The sequence below is a fragment of the Ambystoma mexicanum genome, chromosome 3p, assembly GCF_040938575.1.
Source record: "Ambystoma mexicanum isolate Mex_15411 chromosome 3p, UKY_AmexF1_1, whole genome shotgun sequence".
In the NCBI taxonomy this organism is placed as follows: domain Eukaryota; kingdom Metazoa; phylum Chordata; class Amphibia; order Caudata; family Ambystomatidae; genus Ambystoma; species Ambystoma mexicanum.
In genome coordinates this window covers 990828514-990854677 of record NC_090925.1, presented here as the reverse complement: position 1 = coordinate 990854677, position 26164 = coordinate 990828514, and the positions used below count along the sequence as shown (strand labels likewise).

General features: G+C 47.0%; 1 protein-coding gene across 2 annotated transcripts in view; it reads right to left on the bottom strand.

Annotated features, from left to right (window-relative positions):
- Positions 1 to 26164, bottom strand: part of GGT7 (gamma-glutamyltransferase 7) — a 1549331-nt gene that overhangs the window by 769166 nt on the left and 754001 nt on the right. For both annotated transcript variants that reach the window (XM_069652281.1, XM_069652282.1), the window contains exons 4-5: positions 2613 to 2730; positions 1021 to 1088 (exon numbers count right to left, since the gene is read on the bottom strand). In XM_069652281.1, coding sequence (XP_069508382.1) covers positions 1021 to 1088; positions 2613 to 2730 — 186 coding nt within the window. The remainder of the gene's footprint in view (positions 1 to 1020; positions 1089 to 2612; positions 2731 to 26164) is intronic.

Below are 26164 nucleotides of genomic sequence, written 5' to 3'. Positions count from 1 at the left end.
TAGGGACCCGCAAAGGGACCTTGGTGCTAAGTACGGTACCGCAATTTGCAGTACCGTACTTAGCGCCTTGCCCATTCCCATAGAGCCCTATGGGGCGAGAATGGGAATGGGGAAGGGCCATGGTTCAATGGGGAATTACCGCCCCGCCAACCTTGGAATGGGGTGGTAATTCCCCATTGAACCATGGCGGACCCGTTACAACACTGACACCAACCATGGTGCTAATAGCGCCATGGTTTAGCGCCGGTGTTGTAATGAGGGCCAATGGGTCTTTAAGTTAGATTTGGGGCATGCTATTCATGAACTCCTCATTCTCCATAGGTAGCTTCTATTTAATGTTTGATGCCCAACACACAGCAGCTGCTTTTAGCTCCAGCTCATCAAATCCTTATTTCGATATCCTGGTCAGCATCTCTGAAAATCGGGTATGCCTCCTATAGTTTGTCATTTTACATATGATCACTGACAAATCACAAAAAGATCTGATGGCAAAATACATTACAAACTAAAACAATTTACGCAGTGGTCGAAGTGGGTGGGAGCGGTGATCCTCTTTTTTCGTATTTAACCTTCTACTTCTATACTTTTATTTTAAAAAGAAACCGTTCCGGAAGGGTTTACTTTTAAAATAAAAGTGTAGGAAGCAGTTGAAACTTGCACTTCAGTGCACTGCACTGACCCTTCCCTTAAATTGGAGGTGTGCCTGTTTGGGGGTTTGGATTTTGCGGGGGAGGTAGTGTGGCAAGGGAGGTGGGGGGAGGCCATCAAGGAGCATAGTTCCAGTACTTCATTTAGAACACTTCGACCACTGAATTTACGGTATATTGGCATGGCTCGGCTGCATGGATATAACAAGTTGGATTCTAAGCCCGTCCATGGCAAGAAGTCAAACATTCTTGAAATACCCAAGTGTAAGTTATCACTGAATTTCTGGGTGTGTAATGAGTGGCTGCTGGGGATGGCACTACCAACAGGGAGTCAATAAATTGAACAGTATAAATGTATCCCTTCTGGACTTACCTGCCATAGAGGAGATGGGCCTGATACATTCCTCTCAGCATACCCGGCACCCCCACCAAGAGACCTGGCTGGTAAAGACAGAATTAAAAAAAGATTGTGGATCGGGAGGAACTAAAACAGGATTAATCAAGATTGGTACATTTCAGGACACTTTGGAAAATGTGGACTTCCAGATGGTCTGCAAGAGGAACCACTTTGAATGAATTCCAACTAAAGAATGCTCGCACAAGACCACACTGCAGTATGCAGAAAACAAAATCTTGAAATGTCATTGACAAATTACTCTATCAAATGATAAAGACATAATTCAATATTTTAAATATGCACATCAATGCTCCAAATACTAGAGTAGGCCCCAGTTTCAACCATACTAAACTGTCATATGACTAAGGGAATCTCCAAGCAGAAAGCAAGGATAGGACCGTCTTCCCCTCCCCCATATGGGCACTGCATCAATATTTAGACTGCCAATTAGTTAAAATGAGTTTATCAAAAATACACCTAAAGGTGAAAATACACAAAAAGATGCAATCATATTTCCATTGGTTATTGACATTTCTCAGGGCACAGATGAGTCTATCGTGGTTCCTGTGTAGTAAAGTACCTGTCACCAGATTGAATGAAAAAACAAAGGATGGGATTACAGAATTGCTGCAGAATGTGAAATCTTAATCTGAAAAGAATTGTGCCCAGGCACAGAATACCCCACTTCAGTGTTGAGTGCAGAGACTGGAGTTCCCTTTTTAATTAACATTTAGGGTTCTTGCAGTACATTAACGCCCTATGGTAGTGATCACAATGGGATAATGTATTTAATTCTTTCAACCATTGAAATGGGTTGCAAATTCTGTCATAAGCGTGCTTTAGGCTACCACCTTACTTCTGAAATGATTCTATTAAGTGAGCTCTGGGCATTCCCATACCGAAGATGGTGGCAACATGTTCCTCATTGGATGAACTTTAATTTGAATGACATTACAAGGGTCTAAAAAAGCTGAATAACCATCAATGAGTCTGGGAAGGTTTGGAGGTTATAAATGATCTATAATATGTTGACTGGAGATTCCCTTTTGGCAGAAAAAAGAAACCTCTAAACCTACTTCAGTGTTCACTAGTGAATCACTGCAGATTGGATATTTGTGTAGCATCTCTAAAGAAAGCCATTCTGTTAGGCAGTGTGCAGCGGCCACTGGAACCAGCAGTGAGACGCTGTATGCACTACAGGCAGGTGCTTCAAGGGGAGGACAGTGCCTAGGACTGTCTGTGCTAGAGGAAATCACCTGGCTCACAGGGAGGACATAAAATAGGAGGTCTCCAGCTATCGCTCAACAGATGTTAGGTACACCAGATCTATTGCCTACGAATGGACTGCTGTGTTACTCATTTCAAAATAGTCTGGTGCTTGACGAGAGCCCTATGAGAGGAGAGACAATCCATTAACTACAATGAAAGATTAAGTCAATTTTAAATGGACTTAAACACAATTTAAGGGGGGTAGTTGGAGGGAAACGGATAACCCCTTAATTGGTGATGCCTATTTTACAGATGCATGAAAAGACAATGACCTCAAAGACAGAGTTTTTCTCTCTCACCTTAGTCTTCCAACTGCTTTTCAGACTCTCTTCAAGGATTGCAGATGGCGCAGTCTCTCGAAAATCGATCACGTTGCTCTCATTTGTCCGGATATCATGGACAATCATCACTCCGCCTCTAAACGGAAAACAAATGGGCCCACATTACAGTTCTGTTCTGTTACAGCAATCATTGTCAAGTCTACCCTGATTATTCTCGAAAAGAAGAAGCAATGACAAGAATTAATTCTGTTACAAATGGTTTTAGATGGGTGGTTATTAATTACTGGCATGCATGCCACCATTGGGTTCTGAGTGACATCTAATGGACAAAGAACGTAAAGATTGAGCACTCTCAATAATTCAGAACTATGAGGAACATACCCCATAGTTGATAGCTACTGAGCTAATGTTATGCCGTGTATTGGTCTCCTATGGGTCCCTTCCATTCACCCCGGGCTGTCTACATTGAGCAGCATTGCAGGGGGGAGGTAAGTGAGAATGATGAACACCATACAAAATAGTTGCCCCCTTACTGAATGAAGAAAAACGCTACCTGGCAGCATGTCGCCTACCCAATCTCCCTTTTTATACCCCTAAAACAATACTTTGCACCATGCCACCTTCCCAGAACTGTCAGCATATCCACTACACCATGCAAAACAAGGGTACCTGGCATTCTACCATTCACCAGCACTTCACCAACTCGTTGCTCATGGTGTGGTGAGAGGACAATACAACTTGGCTCGCCTGCCGACAAAGGCAGACTAGCCATTGACTGTCAGTAGCTACAGCTTTCACAAACTGTCAGAATCTTGGCTCGTGCAATATCAAGGGAGTCATTTATTCAGATAGCTAGGGCACTGAGCTTTCTCCGCCTCCTTCATGTTTTACCAGACCCGGGAAAGAGAGAAAGTGCTGTGTCCTCAGGCCGTGACATCTCAAATCAGAAAGTCCTTATTCCTCCACTGTGATGTCCGAATAGAGGGAAATGGATCTCGGAAAGAACATAGAAGCTAATGGATTCCATACATAACAAATGCAGTCACAAATGCATACTGCAAGTGTTTTGGCAATGGCCACCTTTTTGATATATACAGATTCATATCAGAGCAAGAACTCACTCGTGACACAGGTATGCACAATAAAAACTTTAGCTACAATACTGACAATTTGGAGGCGTGCAAAGCATTTGACTGTTATAAGAGCAGTATGTGGTTCATTTGAGATCTGCTCCGATGTTAGGCTCTTCCTCACTCTTTTTCCCACTAGTGGTTCATCACCTTGGATGAAGCAGAGATCAGTAGATGGAAAGGGATAGAAAATACAGTTGCCTTTGACAAAAAGAAAGCAGCAAAACATGACATTTGGTGCCTTGTGCTGATAGCTTTGTGTCTATGAACAGCAAAGGGTACCTGGAATATATCCCAATCTCGTAACTGTCCAGTCCACCTCCCAGCAGAAATGTGTAAAAAATACAGTGCTTGGATGCTGTGTAGAGGGTGGAAGTGCATGGCCATTAGGGACCCTTTCTGTGTCAAAAGAGAGCACATTATGATGGTACCTTAATCTGCTCAGCAAGAACTCTACCTTCCCCCACACTCCTACCACCCTCACAGCATGCTTGCTGTGAGGCGAGTCCTAAACTGTACCTCTGTTGAGAGCCCCTCTCTCCCCCCCACCAAATTGATCTCCGATTGGTTCACCTACTTTTCTTGCACGAGTTAGAATCCAAGGCGCCATCCGGAGTGCACATGATGTCCCCACAGAGAGGTTCAAAGCCACTCAGAGTTGGGGTGTCACAGAGGCACCCTGATCCATTGTGTGGTGACAGTCAATGGTGCACAGCCTGCTGTACCCCATAGATATCCTTAACTGGAATCTCTGTATGAAATACAATACAGAGTACAACATCAATCTACGCAAGTGAATGTGATAGAGATGTTGCCATATATTGTGCTCGCTTGGGCCTGACTTCAAGCACGTCTTGCAGAGCCAGAAACAGATCGGACAGGAAACTTTAATGTGTCTGGATCCAATTATCCACTAGGTCCGTTGCGCTGAACACTGATGGGTTGGCAAAAGGCACACCACCTCCAATGCAAGATGGCACAAAGATGACGGTAGCAGTTAATTGATGCAGGTGTTAGAGTAATCTGCGCTGCCACCATACAGCAAAAAAGGAAAGGAGCAGAAGGGAGCGGGTCATCCTGGGTGTAGCCAGGCTGCAAACCCACAATGCTCTGACAGATTTAGGAGCATATACATTTGCTTTTAACACCTGGCTACCTACTTCACAAGGTATACCACACAGCGCACACTGCTGATAATTCCAATCCCAGCCAATGAGTCTCCCTACTCGTCTCACTCTTTCTTTCTTCTGCAACATCTAGCTGTGTGTTCTGCTACAGTACCCTTGTAGCGATATCCCAAAAGTAGAACATAACATTTTCTTTAAAGGAACCTGCCCCTCAAAAGTAAGTTCTACCACCTGCTGAAAGAGGACCTCGGCTGCATTAAACCTGGAGGAACTGGAGATGATGCAGCATAGTCTGCCTTGATTGTATTCCATTACTGTAGAGTATGTTCATGGTGTTTGTAACACATTATTCTCTACAGCAAGTCTCACTCTCTCCAGGTCTAGAAGTTAGAATAAGGCAATGTTCTCCTTTGTACAACCTGGTATATTATATCACATTACTTTACAGTGCATAACTACTGGCAATGCCAGCCATTGTCAATGTTTGTCTCTTGTTATTTTCTCTCTCCCCTTTAAGGAAAAGGTTGCGAAAATATTTGGGCAGATTGTTGGTAGTTAAATAGAGCAACCCTCCCCAACCGTCAAGGAGCTGGTGGTTAACCAGACCAGACCATGAAGTGGGAGGGCCACCAACCAAATTAGTAAATGCACTAAAGCTGTAACCTTTCCGCCTGCGCGCCAATCACATAGCGACCAGCATGCAATTGTTCTGAGCAAAGGGCATTTGAGAAAAGTTATCTGTAGAGTAGGCTGAATCACAGACAATTTGGACATATGTTTGGTGTCTGCTCCCAGATTTGAAACTTATTGACAGTCTGGAGGTTATAGCTAAAGAAGTGAGCAATCAAAATATTCTGCGACTGACTTGGTTGAAGGATTCTAACGCAGATGAATGGAGCAACTTGAATACTTTAGAACTAAATCCCGGAGGCAACCGATTGGGAGTAAGGAAAAAATATGTCAACGTTATAAAGGACAAATAGAGAGATCAAGTCTCACATGACAATGCTGATCCTGCATATGACGTATCAATAAAATCTATGAAATAAAGAAGTCTGGAACAAATTTGGCCCAACCGATCCCAAAACATCAATATAGCACAAAACTGGTAGCTGCAAGGAAACAGCTTAGACGTGAAATTCGTCAAATAAAGAAAAAATTTAGCGGAGAAGAACTACTACATCAAATTAAAACCAGGATGCAAAAATACAAGCATTGGATAAATGAATTTAAATACCTAAGAGATCAAGAGCAGGGGGGGAGAATGCTATGTGCAATGACACATTCTACAACAAGGAATATATGGGATAAAATTAACAACCACACCTTAAATCAACAATGTCGTCTCACAAGCGGAATAACGGAATTGCAATGGATGAAGCACTACGCATTAGTATTCGGTAGTGCAAATTTGAACACTGGAGATACAACACCCGAGGAAAACATTCCATGGATCATCACTTAAGATGTAAAACATATTGAGCACATGATCAGAAAGCTAAAAGACTCAACAGCAGCAGGCCCTGACGACCTAACCAATTTGCATTTGAAAAAACCCCAGAGAAATGGTCCAATTTGATTTGCATGATCTTCAGAAAAATCGAAGAAACAAAACAAATTCCGGAATCATGGACCAAAAGCATCACAGTCCTGATTTTTAAAAAAGGTAAGAGATGATCCCCACAACTACCGGACGATATCTCTACTTGATATAATAGGAAAATGATTTGCAGCAGAGTTACAAAGAAGATGATCAAACTGGGCAGATTTGAATAAGATCATAGTTCCACGGCAGACAGGACTTACCAAAGCAACGGGCATGGACTTAAACCTATTCATATTGTCAATCTTAAAACTTACTGCCATAAGCAAAGGAGAAATTACACCTAGCCTTCATTGATTTAAGGCAAGCCTTTGATGGAGTAAATATTTGTATGTGTATTTATTAAATTTAACATAGAGCTTTAAGCCAAATCGCTTTTCAAGAAACAGTTAATGCATTACAAGCAAAACATAACCAATCATGAATCAAATAACTGAAAACAAGATACAGAACAATATATCGCAAGGTATGTGAGTAAACATATGCAGAACAGGAAGGTAGTGAGAGAGAACGGTGGGGAGGTGTTAGGTTGGGGATTGAAGAAGTTAGGATTTTAAAGATGTGCGAAGTAGGAGTAAGAGGTGGTGGAGCGGTTAGGGAGAGCGTGCCAATGAAAAGGAGCAAGAAGTTGGAAGGAACGGAAGCGGGATGGAGCGCAGGGTGCAGGTAGAATAGTAAGTATGAAGTGATCGGCAGAGCGAAGTGGAGGAGAAGGAGAATAGAAAGAGGAGGGAGGAAAGGTAAGGTGGAGCAAGACCATGGAGAGATTTAAAGACGAGACACAGGAAGTTGAATTTGATTTGGGAGTGAAAGAAGAGCCAGCCCAGTGAGGTGAGAGAAGAAGAGATGGAATCGTGTAAAGAGAGAAAGCAGAGAGAACAGATGGCAGAGTGATAGATGGATTTGAGGGGGGTTAAGTGTGAGGAATGGAGACCAAAGAGGAGAGTAGAGCAGTAGAAAAGTCTAGAGAAGATTAATGAGGAAATTAGGAGTTTGGTGGCGTGAAAGGTAAGGAAGTGTCGGATTTTGCGAATGTTATAGAGATCGAAGCGACAGGCACGGGAGGTAAGAGATGTGGTGAGTAAAGGAGAGGTTAGAATCGAAGTATAGGCCAAGATTGCGGGCATGGGGGAAGATGGGGAGCTGGGAAGGAGAAAAGAGGATGGAGGGAGGAGGGAGGGTGATAGCGGGAAAGAGTAAGACTTCAGTTTTCTCAGTATTTAGGGCGAGAAAGCGGGAGGACATCCAGGATTTAATAGCAGAGAGGCAGGAAGAGAGCTTGAGATGGATGTCAGGAGTAAAGGAAGAGAAGGAGAGGAAGAGCTGGGTGTCATCAGCATAGAAGTGGTGAGACACCAAAGGAAGTGATGATTGGAGCTAATAGGGAGGTGTAGAGAGAGAAGAGAAAAGGGCCGAGCACGGATCCTTGGGAGACACTGTAGTTTAGTGGGAAGGTGGGGAGGTGCTGCCGCCCCAGGAGACTGCAAAGGTACGATCGGATAGGTAAGAGGCGAAACAGTTAAGGACAGAGCCTTTGGGACCAAATGAAGAGAGAGAGTCAAGAAGTATAGGGTGATCTACAGTGTCAAAGGCTGCTGAGAGGTCAAGAAGAATGAGGATCGATGAGTGTTTAGAGTAGCGAGCAGAGAGGAGGGAGTTGAGAACAGAGGTGAGAGCGGTTTCAGTAGAGTGGTTGAGGCGAAATCCAGACTGGGTAGTGGGGAGGAGAGAGAGGTTGGAGATGAAGGCAGAGAATTGTGAATAGATAAGGCGTTCAAGGAGTTTTGACAGGAAGGGTAAGAGAGATGGGGCAGAAGTTGGAGGCCAGGTGGGGATTGGCTGAGGGCTTTTTCAGGATAGGGATGATGGTAGCATGCTTGAAGGTTGAAGGAAAAGGAGAGGTGGCCATACATGTGTTGAAGAGGGAGGTAAGATAAGGTATAAGGAGAGGGTAGATTTTGGGAATGAGAGAGGTGGGAAGGGGGTGTGAGGGGGCTGAGGTTGGGTGAGTTTTAGACAGGAGGAGGGAGACCTCAGATTGAGTGACAGGAGTGAAGGAGGACATGCTAGTTGATGGGGTAGTGGGAGGAGGTGAAGGGGGAGAGTAAGAAGTGGAGCGCAAAATGTCCCGACGTAGGGTTGAAGAACTTGGAGGAAAAGAAGTTGGCTAGATCAGTAGCTGAGAGAGGAGAGGCAATAGAATGATCAGAGGTAGGGGGGCAGGTGCGGGAGAGGAGGCAAGTCAGGGTTTGAAGGATTCGGCGAGGGTGAGAAGATTGAGAGTGGAGAAGGTCTGAGAAGTACGCTTGTTTGGAGTTGAGGCAGTTGACGTAGAGGGTGTGGTAGGAGAAGTAGCTGGTCTGGTTGGTTGGAGAGCGGTATTTAAGCCAACGTCGTTCAAGACGTCTGAGGAGGCGACGCATAGATGAAAGGTGTGGAGAAAGCCAAGGTGAGGCAGGTTTGCGAGAGAAGCGGAAGGAGGTGAGAGGGTGTAGTTGGTCGAGGCTGGAAGTGAGGGAAGAGTATAAGGTGGAAGATGCTTCGTTTGCCGAGAGAGAAGAGAATAGAGAGAGAGGGGGAAGGGAAGAGGAACAGGAGGTATAGAAAAGAGCAGAATTAAAGTTACGCAGGTCGCGTCGGGAGAAAGAGATGGAGGGTGAGGGGGGCAGGAGAGGAAGGGGGAGTGAGAGAGACAGAGTAAAGAGTGGTCGGATAGATAGTTAGGAAGGGAGGGAGGATACAGATGAGGCGATGAAAGAAGAGATAAAGATAAGGTCAAGAGTGGAGCCAGAGAGGTGTGTGGGTGGGGAAGGGAGTGGGGTAAGAATGTAGGAGTCCAGTATAGGTAGGAGAGGAGAAGTTGGAGGATTAGTGGAGAGATGGAGGTTAAAGTTACCAAGAACGATTAGAGGTGAAGGACTGGGGGAGATGAGGCTAAGGAGGTGGTCAATGTCTTCGTAGAAGGATCCCAGAGGGCCAGGTGGACAGAAATAATAAGAAAAGATGTGGCATGCAGAGAGTTGAACAATTTGTGCATAAACTCAAAGGAAGGGAAGCGGGACAGGGAGTTGAAAGGCACGTGGGGTGAAAGAGAAGACCAATGCCACCTCCACGGCCTGTAGGGCGGCGGACATGGGCAAAGGAAGAGGAGGAGGAAGTGAGAGATGCAGAAACAAATGTATTGTGGGTGGGCGGTCCAAGTTTCTGTAATACAGAGGAAGTGAAGGCTCTGACGTAAGAAGAAGTCCATTACAGCAGCCGTTTTATTACAGTGATCTTGCATTCCATAAGGCGATGTTGATAATGTTAGAAGTGTTAGTCATATGGGGATAGATGAGGTTGTGGTATCGAATTGAGGTGGTTGGGCGTTGGGTTGGGAGGTGGTGAGGGAGAGTGGACAGTGGAGATAGCCCTGATGATAAGGCAGAGAGATATGGGTAGGGCAAGACAGTAAAGAGGCGGGTGGAAGGGAGAAGAGGATGGGACTAGTAGGAGGTATTACGCATGCCTGGGGGCACAGTAAAGGCGGAGTGGTTGTGAACAGGTAAGTCGTGAATGGGAGATAGGGTGTTCTCAGTGGGCGAGAGCGTAGTAACTGTTTAGAGGGCAGCTACTGGGAAAATGGACAGGTCAAGCAAGTTGCGAGTGCAAGCAGGATGGAAATGAATGTTTAATCTCTTGGATGGAGACCACAGGATGTGTAAAGATAGATGGTGATGGCTCAATGGTGTCACTGGCTGGGAGGATAGTGGTCCTGTAGGAGGTTATTTTGTGTAGTAGGGAGAGGATTGGGGGGGTGAGTAAAGATGACAATGGGAGTTTAATCACTAAGTTGGAGGCCTCTGGGAGAGTGATGACAGGAAGGTACTGGTTCAGGGGAGTCAGTAGGTGGGAGCTTTGTAGCTAAGTAGGAGCAGGTGCAGAGGGTGAGTAGGTTATGGGTGAGAATGAAAGGGTCGGGTTGTTAAAATATAATGCTTGAAATAATGTATTATGATTGATGTAAAGACAGTTTTGGATTTGAGAATGGTGGTAGTCTAGACAGGAAGTGGGAGCAGGCATTGGGCAACAGCACTTAATTGATCATACAGGTGATTTGAGTGCAAAGTGTTGATGGTTAAGCAGGAGCGCGTCCCAGGGAGGTCAGGGCATTGAGATAAGCAGGAGAGCGTCCCAGGGAGGTCAGGGCAGTGAGATAAGCAGGAGAGCGTCCCCAGGAGAAAGAGACAAGTCAGAGGGTCGAGGGTGGTGATTGAAGGGGTCACAGTCCATGACGATAGGAGTTGCAACATCAGGGGAACCAGGCACGTGTGTACTAATCCGAAGACAATGAAACAGAGCTGCAGGGGAGGAGGCACCAGCTTGGGAGACTCTGCAGAGGAGGCGAAGGGAGGAGGGAGCAGGCAGACGCTGAGAGTTCTCGACTCCCGCGTGGAAAAGACCTTGATGCAGAGTCTCCTCACTGAAGGCAATGGAGAACGCCGTAGTGCTGAGGGCGCTTGCTCAGGAAGACTCAACAGAAGGAACCAGGCACTTGTGTACTAGTCCATAGGCAGTGGAGTGAAGTTGCAGGGGAGGAGGCACCAGCTTGAGAGATTCTGCTGAGCAGGGAGCAGGCAGACGCAGGGTCTCCTCGCTGGAGGCGACAGAGAATGCTGTAGTGCTGAGGGCGCTCACTGAGGAGGACTCAACTGAGACAGAGTTTCGGAGCAGCTCAGGCAGAGGAAGCCTTTGATAAGGCAGTGGCACAGAGCAGCCAGGAAGAAGGTCGTCGCAGAGGAGGCTCCTGCAGAGGGAGATAGAAAAGGAAGGTCCATGGCCGAAGGAGATGGTAGAGAGAGGTCGGGGAAGACAACTGCAGCCCAGCAGCACAGACTGGCGGCCAAATCTGACAAATTGGCCCCAGCCGATTGGATAGGCGGTGCTGCAACTGCAGAGGAGAGAGGGGAGGCCTCGTAATTTGTTCCAGTGGTCACACCCGCGGTGGCGGTAGCAGTTGAGGGGGTAGGTGAAGGAGGCGGATCGAGGCAGTAGGCTCAAACTGAACAAAACTGAAAACACGGAACTGCCCTGAAGAACTAATACAACCAATAAAAGCACTCCACCATAAGACGTCAACACAAATAAGGATTAACAACAAGGGCAGTTTATCCGCAGAGCTGTCTATCACCAAAGGAGTGAAACCAGGATGTCCGCTTGCGGCAACACTTTTCAAGCTTTATATTGCCGACCTGCCAGTAGCCCTAAAGTTCATTAGACACTTTGCTCCAAAAATTAACAATCAGGAGATCTCTATGATTTGCTATGCAGATGACATTGTCCTGTTAGACCAAACTCAAATCGGTCTCCAACGGCTAATAACCAAATTACAGGGCTACATGATACAAAACAACTTAGAGATTAACATTGGAAAATGCAATTTTTTTAACAATAGGTGAAACCAAGAAATACAGCGAGAGAAAATTTACCTGGAAAATTAGAGAGGACTCTCTGCAAAAAGTAAAAGAGATTCGATACTTGGGAGTGAGGGTAAATCAATCAATTGCTGAGAAAGAGTGGTAAGACTAACTTCTCTCGCAAAAATAAGAATGCTGCGCTCCCAAGGAACAATTATGAACTGAAGATTTGGTCAAATTTACCCTAAGACCAGTACGTTAATTTTACATTAAAAAAGTGATCCCTATTCTAACCTACGGTGGAGGGGCAGGCTGGAACCTCTTGTGAAGAACCTGGGCAAAACTTGAGGCACAATTTTGGAAGCCAATACTAAAGGTTCCCAGATGTACCCAATAGCTGCAATTAGAACAGAGCTAGGGCTTCAATCACTGTACTTCATCGTAAAATGGAAATCGCTAGCCCTGCTAAAAAAAGATCTTATTGGAAACTCTGGTGCCAGGATATCAAATACTTGCAACACAAGAAGTGGGAAAGACTACCGCTTTGCTTAATGAGCGGAAAATGGAGTGTAGTAAACAACTTTGCAAACTAGATTCTTTGTTGAAAGAATTATTAGAGAATCCAAATCGTGTGAAGGAAAAACTGAAAAGACACGACTGGATTTTTCACAAGAGAAGTAAAACCCGCCTACAAGATACACAATCCAGAGACACTGTTTTGCAATATGTCAAAAGATTCCCGTCTAAACATCTCTGTGAAAGGTGGATGCAAATCAGACTTGGAGTTTTTGCAACAAACGAATTAAAAACACAAAACGGGCAAACACGGAATAAATGAATGATCTTGTAGATTCTGCAACAACTTGAACATCGCAGAATCAACCAAACATCTATTATTTGAGACAGAAATGTCTTGTCACATACATGGTACCATTCCAAACAAAATCTCTGGATGAATGAACAAGTTACTTTCTTAGCTGGTAACGTTCTTTTTGATGGGATGTTACTCCGACATATTCCACATCTATGACAGGTCATCACAACAGCTGTGATGCTTTGGAAAATTTTTCGGTGTCGGAGTCCTACGTCGATACGCTGTCCCCCGAGGACCTCCGTCGAGCTGACGTCACCGGATGTTATAAGTAGGACACACGACGCCCGTAGCCTCAGTTGTAGTTGTTTTCCCAGAACGTGTGGCACCAATGTTCTGCCAGTAGATCTACAGAAAGCCTTGCGGAAACGTAAGCTGAAATCACATAAGAAATTCTGTAGAGGGGCAGGCTGGGAGGGTGCGATGTAGAATACTTTGGAGGAACATGCCATCGAAAGAACGTTACCAGATAAGAAAGTAACTTGTTCTTCGAAGGGATTGTGTCCTCCGACGTATTCCACATCTATGACAGACTCCCAAAGCAGTACCAAAGTATGGAGGTGGGAAAAGAATTTAGAATTTTAGAATGCCCAATTAAATTGCAGAATAGAAGACCGCCTTGCCAAAGGCCAAATCTTGCCCATGGATAGAATCCAGGGAGTAGTGTTTTACAAAAGTATGGACAGAGGCCCATGTGGCTGCTTCATAAATGTCACGAATGGGAACCCCCTCTGCAGAGCAGTAGAGGCAGCCACACCCCTAGTAGAATGGGCCCGTAAACCCACCGGAGGGTCCTTACCCGCCAAACGGTAACAATCAGAGATTGTCAAGATAATCCATCTTGACAAGGTCTGCTTAGTAACAGCTTGACCCAAACGCCTTCCAATGTATCCTACAAAGAGCTGATCGTCCACTCTGACCCGGGACATGCGTGAGATGTAGAAACTTAAAGCTCTCCTAGGATCCAACCTATGGAGCCTCTCCTCTTCCTTACCAGGATGCGGAGGAGGATATAATGCCGGAAGAATGACCTTCTGGCTCAAATGAAATTCTGACACAACCTTCGGAAGAAAAGAAGGACGGACCCTAAGGACAACCCTGTCCTTATGGAACACTGTGAAAGGTGGCTTGGTGGATAGTGCCTGCAACTCACTCACTCTGCGAGCGGAGGTAACCGCAACCAAAAATACAGTTTTAAAGGTCAACAGTCTCAAAGGGCAAGAATGTAAGGGCTTAAACGGAGCTCCCATTAGGAATTTCAGAACTAAGTTCAAATCCCAACCAGGCACCTGGAAAGGTGATGGTGGGAACACATTAGTAAGCCCTTTCAGAAACTGAGAAATCAAAGGAATCTTTAAATAAGAACACTCCTCAGACGAGCCCTTAAATATGGACAGCGCCGCAAGGTAACCCTTAATGGTACCCACTTGCAGGCCCTTGTGAAAAAAGGATCCATATTCTTTACCCTGCACCAGTTTCAGAACTTTCTCCAACGGCAAAGGTACAGGGACTTTGTTGCAGGCCTTCTGGCCGAAAGCAACACCTCCATCATGTCTTCAGCGAGGTCCCAATCCTTGTACCTTAACCTTTCAGAAACCAAGCATGAAGGTTGAGAGACTTGACCTCTGTATGGAGAACCCGACCCCCCTCCCGTGAGAGCAGATTGTCTCGGTAGGGAAGACGGCGTGGAGGGCAGATGGACATGTCCAGAAGGTCCGGGTACCACGCTCTCCTGGCCCATGCCAGAGCAATGAGGATCATTCGGGAACTGAACCTCCGAAACCTCCGCAACACTTGCGGAATGACGGGGACTGGAGGAAACGCGTACAGCAGTGGGAAGGACCACTCCACTACGAACGCGTCCCCTAAGGCTCCTCTTGGAGGAAATTCCAGCGAGCAGAATCTTTTGCACTTCCGGTTGACACTGGTGGCAAAGAGATCCCCTTGTGGGGTCCCCCAAAGGGCGAAGATCTCCAAGAGAACCTCCTGAGCCAGCTCCCACTCGTGAGAGACCGTGCTCTGCCTGCTCAGAGCGTCCGCTGCCTCGTTTTCATCTCTGGCCAGATGAACTGCCGAGATCGAAATTTCCTGCTGGATGGCCCAGAACCAGAGACCCTCCCCCCCCCCTTTTTGTTGAGGCAGGGCGTGGCCACTGTATTGTTCGTCAGAATCAGGACTTTCTTCCCCCGCACAGACAGCACAAAAGCCTTCGGAGCTAGCCTGATGGCCCTCAGCTCCAACAGATTGATATGGAGTCTGGACTCCGGAGACCAATGACTGCTGACTCGTTGGCATTAGCTCCCCAACCCGTTAGGGATGCATCAGTCACGATCGTTACCTCCGGCCAGGGTAGCCAAAATGGAGCCCCCTTCATCAGATTGCCCTCGACGGCCCACCACAGAAGATCCTGGGCGACCGAGGGCAGCACCTGAACGGGATCTGACATCCTGCCGGAGGACTGCGACCACTGCATCTTGAGAGCCCATTGCAGAGATCTCATCCTCAACCTGGCCTCTGACACCAGTAGAATGCAGGATGCCATGAGGCCGAGCAACCTCAAGAACTTGAACGCCGGGAGACACTGGGCACGTTAAAACTTGTCCATCATCTGCAGAATGTGATGTGCCCACACCTGGGGAGGTGAACACTGCCCCAGGGATGTGTCGAGCACTGCTCCGATGTACTGGAGCCGCTGGGTAGGTGTCAAGTGGGACTTCTTTAAGTTGAGGGAGAAGCCCAGCCTGTGAAGGGAGTGGCAGGTGACTGACAGATGATCCAGGACTTGCTCGGGAAAGCGCGCCCTGATCAATCAATTGTCCAGATAGGGGTAGACGTGAATCCCCCCTTTCCTGAGATATGCTGCCACCACCACCATGAGCTTGGTGAAGACCCTCGGGCAGAAGTCTATCCGAACGGCAGGACCCGAAACTGAAAATGCGAGTCACCAACCGCGAACCTCAGGTACTTCCTGTGCTTGGGATGAATCGGCACATGAAAGTAAGCATCCTTGAGGTCGAGAGACACCAACCAGTCCTGAAGTTGAAGGGCCTGGAGGACTTGAGAAAGAGTAACCATCTTGAACATGTCCTTCCTGAGGAGCTTGTTCAAACCACGCAAGTCCATGATGGGTCTCAATCCCCAGTCTTTTTTCGGGATAAAACAATATGGGGAATACCATCCCTTGTTCCTCTCCGCTACAGGCACCAGTTCTATGGTGCCTTTCTCCAGCAGGGATTTGATTTCCTGCGCAAGGAGCAGATCCGGACTCTTCAAAGAGAGCTTCCATGGTGGATTGTCGTGAGGCCTCTGCCGGAAAGCAAGACAGTAGCCGTGGTCTATGATCCCCAGAACCCACACATCTGAAGTAATGGCACATCATTCTACAAGATGCTGCGCCAGCCTTCCCCCAACCGGCGAACCATGGGACATGGCCTCATGACTGACCTGAAGCGGCTGCGGCAGTGCCTGAAGGCAAAGAGGCAACTGCCCTAGCGGCTTTGGCACCTCGAGTACCCTGTTTTCCACCTCTGGTACTCCTACGTTGGCCCCTTTGACTGGCAGGTCGCTCGATCTACCAAAGGAAGAGTAGTATCGAAAGGAAGGCCATATGAAATGGCAGCACCGGTTCAGTGGGTGGACCTTGGTCCAAAATATCTGTCAGGTTATCCTGCAGAAAATCCACAGGTGGAGCAGACCACCCCAAGTACTCCGTCACCCTCGACATGAGACGTCTGTACGAAGACTCGGTGTGTGTACCAGGCTCAGGCCTGCCAACTTCAACCTCCAGGGAGGTGTCCAGACCACTGGCGTCATGCAAGGATTGACGCAGGTCTTCCATCTGGCTATGACCAGACAACAGTTCGTCAGGAACCTCAGGAGGGACAAACCCTTCCACATCTGACCCTTAATCCACCTCAGAGATATAATCCAAAGGCTAGAATAAATCCCTGGATGAGGACACAGAAAAAGGTTCAAACACAGGGGCCTTCCTCAGGGTTTCCACCGGTCTCCGGGGCACCTCCGATAAAGCCTCCTCAAAAGGCGTCAAAGGCGTCGACGGAATCGGCGTCGAGCGAGGCGCCGGCGGCTTCGACAACGGCTTTGAGGCCGGAGCCCTGAGCGTGTCTTTCGCCGGCCTCTGTGCCGACGGCGTCGATGACTTCCTCTGAGGTGGAGCCTCAAGAGAGCCCCTCAACAGACATGGCGCTGATGGCATTGATTCCTTCTTAGAGGGACTCACAGGCTCCAACTGTCTCGAGGGTGTTGAGGACCGGGACCTGAAGCGGGTATGGCTAGAGCGATCTACCTTGTCCGATCGGGACCGCTACGGCTCCCGATGATCGCGCCGACCGCCCGAGCCCGGAGGCGTGCGAGCGGTGGCCCTAGCGCGTTCCCTGCCGGCTTTTCTCGAAGGCGCGGACGGAACAGAGCCCTGCGATTCAAAAAATCGCCATCATCTCCTTGCGAAATACGTCCCATTCCGCTGGAGATTAATGCTTGTTGGGATAAGCTACCCGCCGTCTGGCCGAGTCCTTGGACGAGGACGAGGAAGGCGACCGGTAACGGTGCTTCAGAGAGTGCCTAGAAGAGGCAGAGGAATGGCGGGAACCACTCCGGGACTGAGACCCCCTGGACTTACGCCGACGCAGAGAGTCGCCCCTCGAATCGTTGGTCGAAAGCCAAGCGGATTTCAACTTTCGGGGTTTGGAAACCCTACCTACAGTCAACTTCTTACGCTTCCGCAAGGCCTTGCAGGCAGACGTCGTGCGGGTCTGTCAGCGACATCTTGGAACCGCAGCCTGACACTTTTTGAAGCCTGACCGCGGGGTAGAAGAAGACAAAGACATGATACTTCACAAACAACCAAGTTCGAAGAACCGATTCAATCAAGAGAAGAATCGAGGCGCGCCGAGATTCTGAAGTGAACACATTCGCGGAAAAAACGGAACTGAGGCTATGGGCGTCGTGCGTCCTACTTATAACGTTGGCTCGACGGAGGCCCTCGAGGGACAGCGTATCGACGTCATCGACGTAAGACTCCGATGCCGAAAATGTTTCCGAAGCAGCACAGCTGTGGTGATTACCTGTCAGATGTGGAATATGTCGGAGGACACAATCCTTTCGAAGGTGGGAATACTTCACAGGAAGAGGGAACGAACGATTTACCTGTGCAGGAATAAACTTCCTGGACAGACTGTTAAACAAACAAGAACTAATTTCAACAAAAACAACTAAAGAATTAAGAAATAAGGAACTCTTATGATAAAGACAAGGGGCCTCATTACGAGTCACCGGATATGGAAAGAACAGTGGCGGTAAACCTGCCGCCACCGTTGTTTCCATACCGGGTAATCTCGAGTCCTGCAGGAGGGAGCTGTCATTCCCGCCAGGTCTGACCTGGCGGGTTTACCACCACCCTGCCTGCAGGCGGACGTGAAAACAACGGCACCACCACGAGATGGTGCCGGGGTTTCCACTTCCTCAATCCCATTGAGTCCTATGGGACTCAATGGGAATGGGGATTTACCAAATTCCGCCTCTGGAATTCCCGGTTCACCGGGGTCGTAATGCCCCAGTAATCACAGAGGCGGAATGGTAATAATAGTCCGGCGGTAACCTGCCGGAATTTCAGGCACCGTTACCGCCGGACTCGTAATGAGGCCCAAGGAGTATACGTCATAAAGAAAACGTTTGAACTGTGATTGGATATTTGGTAGCCAGGCAAACTGAAAAGTGCTAATTTTATTTTTTATAATTTTTTTTTTTTTATATTTGTGTTTAGCCAATTTAGGCTTTTACAAAGAGAAAGTACATGCTGGCAAAAGTCCTGGTCTAGAAAAATAAGAAAAAGTGGCAAGGAGCAGTTGTCGTTTCCTTGTGTTTTCGTTACTGGATAAGGTCCTTGTTGATCGAGTTCAATTTGCTCCAAGCATACTCCACGATCTTGGTCGCAGCAATGGTCCATCTATTTCTTTTCACAGAGATGAGTCGGGACCACCAGGGTTCTAGTTCTCGAAGATCGGTGTCCGAAAAGAGTGGCAGGACAGGACATCATCAGGTGTTTTATAGATTCCACTTGGTTGCTACCCGGACAGAGCCTACATTCATTGAAGTTCGATTGTGAGCGTATGTTCAGTATTTCCCTGGATTCCTCTACGTGCCTTGTTGGGGAAAATCTTGATATATGTCATGGTTTCTTTTGTTTTTAGAGGGACCAGTGGAAGATGGATCAGCAGTTTGTTCTTGGCTACTTGCTCTAAGGTAGTAATCCAGTCCAATTCCACCATTTTGGTTTTTATTTTTTGAGGGTTTGTGATCAGATCCTCTTCATTGCAGACGATGGTGATTAGCAAGGTTTTTTTTCTTTCCATCCAAGAGTTAAGCGAGCTGCAGGTGCCTTCAGCGGCCTCTTCGGTGATCATTTGATATACTCGTGGGCTTTTGGGCATCAAGATCTTTGTAAAAAGTTGCATGCCGCTGTGCTCAACCATCGCTGACAGTGAGACTAACCCAAGTTCTCGCCAAATTGCTGCAATTTGTGTAGATTTAGGAAGGTTCAAAACTGACCGCCAAAAGAAACCTTCCAATTTTGGCCAAATCGTCAAGGATATGCCAAAACGGGCCTCTATCCCATACGCAACTGAAGGGATTACCTTAGATTTATAAAAATTAACAGCCAGCATCAAAGAGAACCTTCCGTACTGCCTGTCAATCGTTCTGGTTTGGGCGGCGAGGTTTCTGATTTTCGACCAAAGTACCTGCTCCATCCGTGCATCAAGTTTGGAGGAATCAATCGTTATGCCCAAGTATTTAATATGGGGGACTGTCTTCAGCTTTGTTTTTCCTAGAAACCAACTTGCCTTTATTGTTTTCCTTTGCGCTTTTTCAAGGATCAAGATTTTAGTTTTACTAACATTGAATTCTAGGTTATTGTGGGTGGTGTATGCCATCAAGTTGTCCAGCTGTCTTTGGAGCCCGATCAGGGTTTGATTCATAAGCTTCACGTCATCGGCGTACAGTAGACGAGACATTGGTGTTTTCCCAATTTTTGGTGAAAAGAAGTGGACCTTCTCTGCAAAATCCTTGTAGTCGCCAATGAAAGCTGTAAACAGGGCTGGGGCCAAAGGACAGCCTTGTTTAACGCCCCTGAATGTTGGGATTTCGGCCGAGAGTAAGCCTTGGCGGCTCAGGCGAACTTGCATTCGTGTGAAGTGCCTTTTTGGGGCCAAGATGGATTCGGGGCACTCCCAGAGTGCGAGTTTCTCCCTGAGCATGTCTCTGTCGACCCGGTCGAAAGCTTGAGTGAGATCCACAAAGGCTACGTATACTCTGGTAGTGCCAGTTCGAACTTTGCTCTTGATGTTCAGGAGCATGATGTTTACCGTGGTGTTTGCGTTTTTTAAAAGCCCGTTTGGAAAGGGTCCGCTCCTCGGGAGGTCTTAGCCCATTTCTGGAATGTTTTTAGGATTAGTGAGGCAAAGACTTTGCCTATCATATCCAGTAGGGCGACAGGACAGTAGTTGCATGGTTCTTCTCTCAGTCCTCTTTTGAAAATGGGAACAACTACCGCCGATGTCGATGAAGACAGTATTGAATTAGAGGCTTTGCACCGTTCAAAGATTTGAGCAATCAAAGGCGTCCATTCTTCGAGATGTAATTTGAGGTCAAGATTGGTCAGACCATCAGGGCCTAGTGCTCTAGATGGTTTCAAATTCTTTATAACTCTGGATATGTCTTCTTTATCAGAAAGATCTTCCCAAGATGCTAAAGCCAACTGTTTGTCCAAGTGGGTCGTGTCTTGTGTTTTCGTGAAAAGCTTTTCAAAATGGGTCATCCATTTTAGTTCACTAACCCCATTAGTTAGGGCTTCATTTGTTTCTGTTCCACTGGGTCTTATGAGCGCCCAGAATTTTTTTGTTTTTTTGGAAGCCACAATCTGAAGCATTTTTTCTGCGTCTTGTTGGTAGAGCATCATACGATGAGACTTTAGCCAAGAGCGATATTTCTTTGCTGCCTCTAAGATGATTTGGGCATTTGGCAGGTTTTGTTTCAGGATATGTCTTTTGAGATTTCTTAACTCTTTCTTGCGGTCCGTCAGGTCCTGATTGTATGTATGTTTGTTTTTTGCTAATCTTTCCAAATGGCTGACTCTGTATTTCATAAGCAGAGGTTGGTAATTCACTGCAGCCTTGTTTCCTACAGGGTCATTGGCCAGGATTTGTTTACTGTAGTTGTTGGTTATATCAGCAATGTTTGATGCTGTGAGACGAAGTCGAGTTTGCTGCATATTCAGGTCGACAGTCTGGTTCCAACTGGCAGTAGGCGTTCGAAAGGTGTTCCATGACATTGCTAGAAGGTTTTGGTCGCTGTTACTCGTTCTTTCCACCTTGAAGGTGCTTATTACAGGTAACATTGAGGTAGAGACGAAAATATAATCTAAGGTTGCAGAGGAAGTGTCTCTTTCCAAAGTCGGGATTGAAGAATCAGCTTGGCAAATGGATGCCACGTTGTGAAAGTTTCGAGATGACATCTAGGCGGACCATGCCTCTCCTCTCTCGTCTACAGATGATCTCCGGGTCTTTGCAGGAACAGCTTCGCTGGTGCCAGGGCAATTCGCATTCAAATCCCCACATACTATGATGTTGGTCACTGCATAATCGACTGTTAATTCGTCAATTGCAGTTGTAATTTGCTTGCAAAATCTTTCAGTAGTGGTCCTCTGGGGATTCCAGTAAACTGTGATTATGCCCAACTGGTTTTTTTTTATCAGTAGCTTGGTTGTTGTTGTCCCAGGTTAGGAGTGCTGCAAGATGGCCATAAGATTCTGATGTTTTTTTATAAGGTCTAGTCCAGAGCCCATGCATACTGCAAGTAGGAGGCCCGATGAAGGTCGACCGAGGAGGCCTCTTATCGCTGGTGCTGCTGGGACGGTGTATCCATCGAGTGTAGGTTTGTCTATCAGCCAGGTCTCTTGGAGTTAGGTGTTGGTGACCTCGGGTGTTCCATACACCCATTTTCAAGAGAGAGGCCACAGGCGGGTCGGTTGTTCTTGTTGACTCTCTCTTGGCGCTTAGCGCCGGATGAGGTGATGGCCATCTCCTGATTTTGGCTTCTAAGACTTTTGGCAACCATCTCCACAGTCCTTTCGAGTTTTCCGAAATGTCATCTTTGTTGGAGCCTGTGGCGTCAGGTTTGTAATCACAATCCTTTTCTCCAGTTTGTCTCGCTGGGGACCGCGAAGATCTTCGACACGAAGAAGCGTTGTGAGCTTTTTCCCGATGTCCTTGTGCTCTGTTCGTAGATCGGGCACAGGTGAGGTCCGGTGTGGTTGGTTCTGTTCATGAGCCAAAACGAGTTCCTGGATGCGTTCTCTCAAGCTCACGATAAGAAGGTCTGTGAGCTTTTTCAGGCGAACGGCGCGAATAACGACCCCATCTTGAGTTTCTGTAGAGTTATTCTGTTTTGGAAATAAATCGAGGTCTTTTCCCGTTCTAATTTTCGTCGGATCCCAAAGGCTTAATGCTTTTTTTTATTTCCAATTCAGTGAGTCGAAAGCCTCTTTTTTCAAGTTCGCTGTACGTCTTCTGGTGAAGGTGTTCAAGTGCTGTGACTTTTATGTGTAGGCATGCTTTTGCTATCCTCCCTCTGTGATAGGGTTCCATTAGCACGAAGTCTTCTGATTTTAGGGTTTTCAGGAGGCTTATTTTGGAAAGCAGGTGAAGAATCATTCTTCTATTTAGAATCATGCCCTCCTTTTGCGCTGTTATTTCTTATAATTTAAACAGTCTGATTTCTTTAGGGGGGTCTGAGTCTTGATGGTTTTTGAAGGTAGAGTGATGGGAGTCTTCATCCTTAGATCTACTTTGGTAAGCCTCTTCTCGTGAGCCCCTTATAGTTGCTGATCTTCCACCTGAAATGCCTTTGTTCCTTCGCAGAACTGGGGCACGGGAAGTCCTTCTCCCTGCTCAATGGCCTTGTGTTTGAGTGGGACTTAGATGAATGATCGTGGGGTGAGAGTGAGGTGAGCGAGAGCTTTGTGTTCTTTTAACTGGTTCAAGGGACTCTTTTACAGATGCTGGAATGCTTTTTTGCTTGGCCTCTGGTTTAGGTGTAGGTGCTTTTAACCCCTTATCTGGATCTATTGGTTCCTTAACGTTAGGTAAATTAGAATTAGTTTCTGATGGCTTGTCGTCGGAGACTGAATATTCAATGAGGTCCATCAGGACCTTGTCTTTTAAGAAATCTTCAGTTGTTATTGGTGACCTAACCAAGTCGACTTTTTCTGGTCCGGAACCGTGGTCGTTATGCATTTGTTTTCAGTGTTTTTTGCATGTTTTCAAAAATCGAGTAGTCTGCAGTTAAGTCAGTGACTTCTTTTGTGACCGTTTTTGCATTTATAGGTTTGGAGGTCTGCAACACCTTAGTTGGATGTGGTTTGGGGGCTGAAAGACAGTCTGAAGTTGATACAAGCTTCAGATAGGATGACTCTGATATCGTTGTGATCTGAAGTTACCCACTTGGGTTTTGAGGCTGCACAATCAAGTCGCGTTGAGTGGGTCTTGAAGTTTGGTTAGATTCGGCCGTCCTTGAGCTTGGCTCTGGTACTTCTTGCGAGAGTGCAGTTCTTGAGTTATTTGGTTTAGATCATTTTGGTGCTTAGTTGCTTTTAGATCCATGGCGGTAACATAGCCTTCCAGGAAAGTTAGTTTTGAGAGCATCATCCCAATTATAGTTGTTTGATCTTTTAGTGTGTCATTCAGGGACTCGTACAGCTTGCTGAAAGGAGCTAGGGCGATAGTTACCATAGACATTATCGTCATCAGGTCTGGCTTCTTTGAAGTTTCTCTTGTTGGAGTATCATGAGAGATGCTACGTCGTCCCAGCATTTTCGGAATGAGTTCATGGAGTTCCTCTTCTCAGGAAGGCCTGAAGGGGCGGGATTAGGATCTCTTCCCACTGAAATTCTTCCCCTTGAAGACACTTTGGATTTGGTCGCCTGGTCATTCTCGAGCTCTGAAATGGTGGCAATTGGTTTGAAAACAGCATCTCCCTGAAAGATTTCAGGCCTATTGGCTGGACATTCTAGTTGGATTTTAGGGGTCGACTGTGGAAAGGTATTTGTTTTGGTTGGTAGCGACTGCAAATCTGTAATTTCGTCATCTGCTTGGTGGTCGTTCAGAACAAGGTCTGTGTTTGGAGAATGAGCGGATGCTTTTCCACATTGTGTCCCAGATTCGCTGCTTTCGGTTCTGTTGATCGGCTTTTTTCCAGTTCAGGGTCCCTTACGCCCCTGGTCGTTGTTACGGCTTGTTTCGGGGGCGAGGTGGACAAATCTCTTTGGCCTGGTGTATTTACTACGGGAGCAGGTGCGAGACTGCTTTCTGGGGTATTTGGGCCTTCTGGAAATACAGAGCCAACTCTCCGGGCTTTGGTCAATGGAAGGTCAACAATGGCTTCAAGGATTTCAGTGTCAGACAACTCGTTTGAAACTTCAAATTTTCTTTTGCATTGTTTTTGAAAGAGGTTCTTCAATGCGTTAGATAACAACGGAGTTGGTAGTGTCTTTGCCCTTGATGATCCGACTTTCCTTGGATGAAATTTTAAGATACTTGTGACTTTTTTCGGTCTTTCTGCGGGCTCGCGGTCCACCGCTTTGTTGTGTGTCTGTCGAGCCGGAGGTTTCTCCTTTGCGATTTGTTGTTTGTTGAAGTTTCACTTTTGTTGGTGCTTTTGGTTCGCTGATCTGATTGCATCGGTTGGAGAATGATCACTTGGACAATCTTTGCTAGGCCCATTTGTGTGGCCTTTTTTAGGCGAAATTTGGCTGGAATACATGGACAGGCTAGTGTACACCAGTGGTTCTTTATCCTGGAGTTCTAAGGAATTTGCGCTCACAGCGGCTTTGGTGAGGTCTATGGTGATGTTTGCCAATTGTGGGCTAGTTGAAGGAGTGGTTAGGTCTTCAGAGACTGCTGGCCTACCAGAAGCTGCTTCTGAATGGACTAGAGCCACCACTTTGAGGGAGGCGTTCTCTTTAGGGATAGACGGGTGCAGTGTGTTTTGAAATTCTATTGGCTTGTTGCACGGCATTAAGAGTGCTGCCATGCCGGGACCCTCTTCGGCTCCGGTTACATCAGAAGGAGCGGCGTTTCCGGATGATAGGGAAGTCGTGTGGAAGTCCCCGCCCACTTCGACCGCCTCCTGGGCGGTGGAGCCCCCGCAATAGATCTGACGGCAAGGAGGGGGAGGAGCCTCCTCCGCACCGCGACACACAGCGCCGGGCAATATGGGTGTAACGGCCGAAGGACCATTCACGGGCGAATCAAAGTCTGCGGCAGAATGTCCGGGTAAGTTAGCTATCATGTGTCATTGCAGTCTTTTATTACGTTGTGCTGGGTTAGCCGTGTGTTGGTCGCACCATTTCCACAAAGATCCTCCTTTCCTGCCGCTGTTATTTTGTCGGATTCTGAGTCCGGCGTACAGCTATGATGAGAGCTGACAGGGGGAGGGGGGAGAGGAAATGAGAATTCCCATTGAGGCGCCAAGTTTGGCCGAACAGTGGCTTCTCAGCCTCCGACCTTGGGCTTCTTCCATCGGTCTCGGTAGGTTTGAGAAGGAAGTGGTCAATCCGTTGTGTGCCGAAAACAGGGAGAGGAAAGGACTCCTGGCTCGGGTGCACACAGGTAGGGCAGTTGTGATGTATAATGCAACCTGCGGCTCTCGGCTCCCTCGAGCCCCGAGATCACTGCAGATCACTTTCTCTCCACTTTCCGCTCCGCGTTGCGCTGCGGAATGGAGATTAAAAGTCCATTGCTGAAGGGCTCAGTCAGAAGCCACACCTCCTGAAGAATAAACAGTGAAGACAAACTGCAGGGCTCTGTCACAGTCACCACAGATCAGTTTCTCTCCACTTTCCGCTTGTTTTTTCTAAAACTAAATCACAATAAAAAAATAAATTAAAAAAAAAACGGCAGAGGAGAATCATGTTGGAGACCCTAACCCACCCCAACCCTTTTACCCACCATTCTGCCCTACCCCACACCCTTGTACTCCCTGCCTTCTCTACAACCAACCTTTGAGTCCATGCCACGCCTATGAGTTGTTATCCTGTTGGCAGTTGGGGACTTCCAATATAAACCATACCGGAGTTAGGGTGGCGAGCATATCGACTACTTATTACAGCCACATCCATTTGAGATCCTGTGTCAGCGCAGAGGTCAGCTGTGGAATGGTTATGTGCATTTTGGTCAAACAACCTCGTTCTGCCAAGTGACGGGGGAGGAAACTAGATGGCTATGCCTCATTATGATCCTTTATGAGGGCGGGTAACATCCTCTCCAAAGAGCCAGACCCCAAACAGGAGTTGGCCTGGGAAAAAGGAATGAAAAGGACACACCCATTCCAAAATGAAAAGCCTCACACCAGGGTGCTGCATACCAAAAA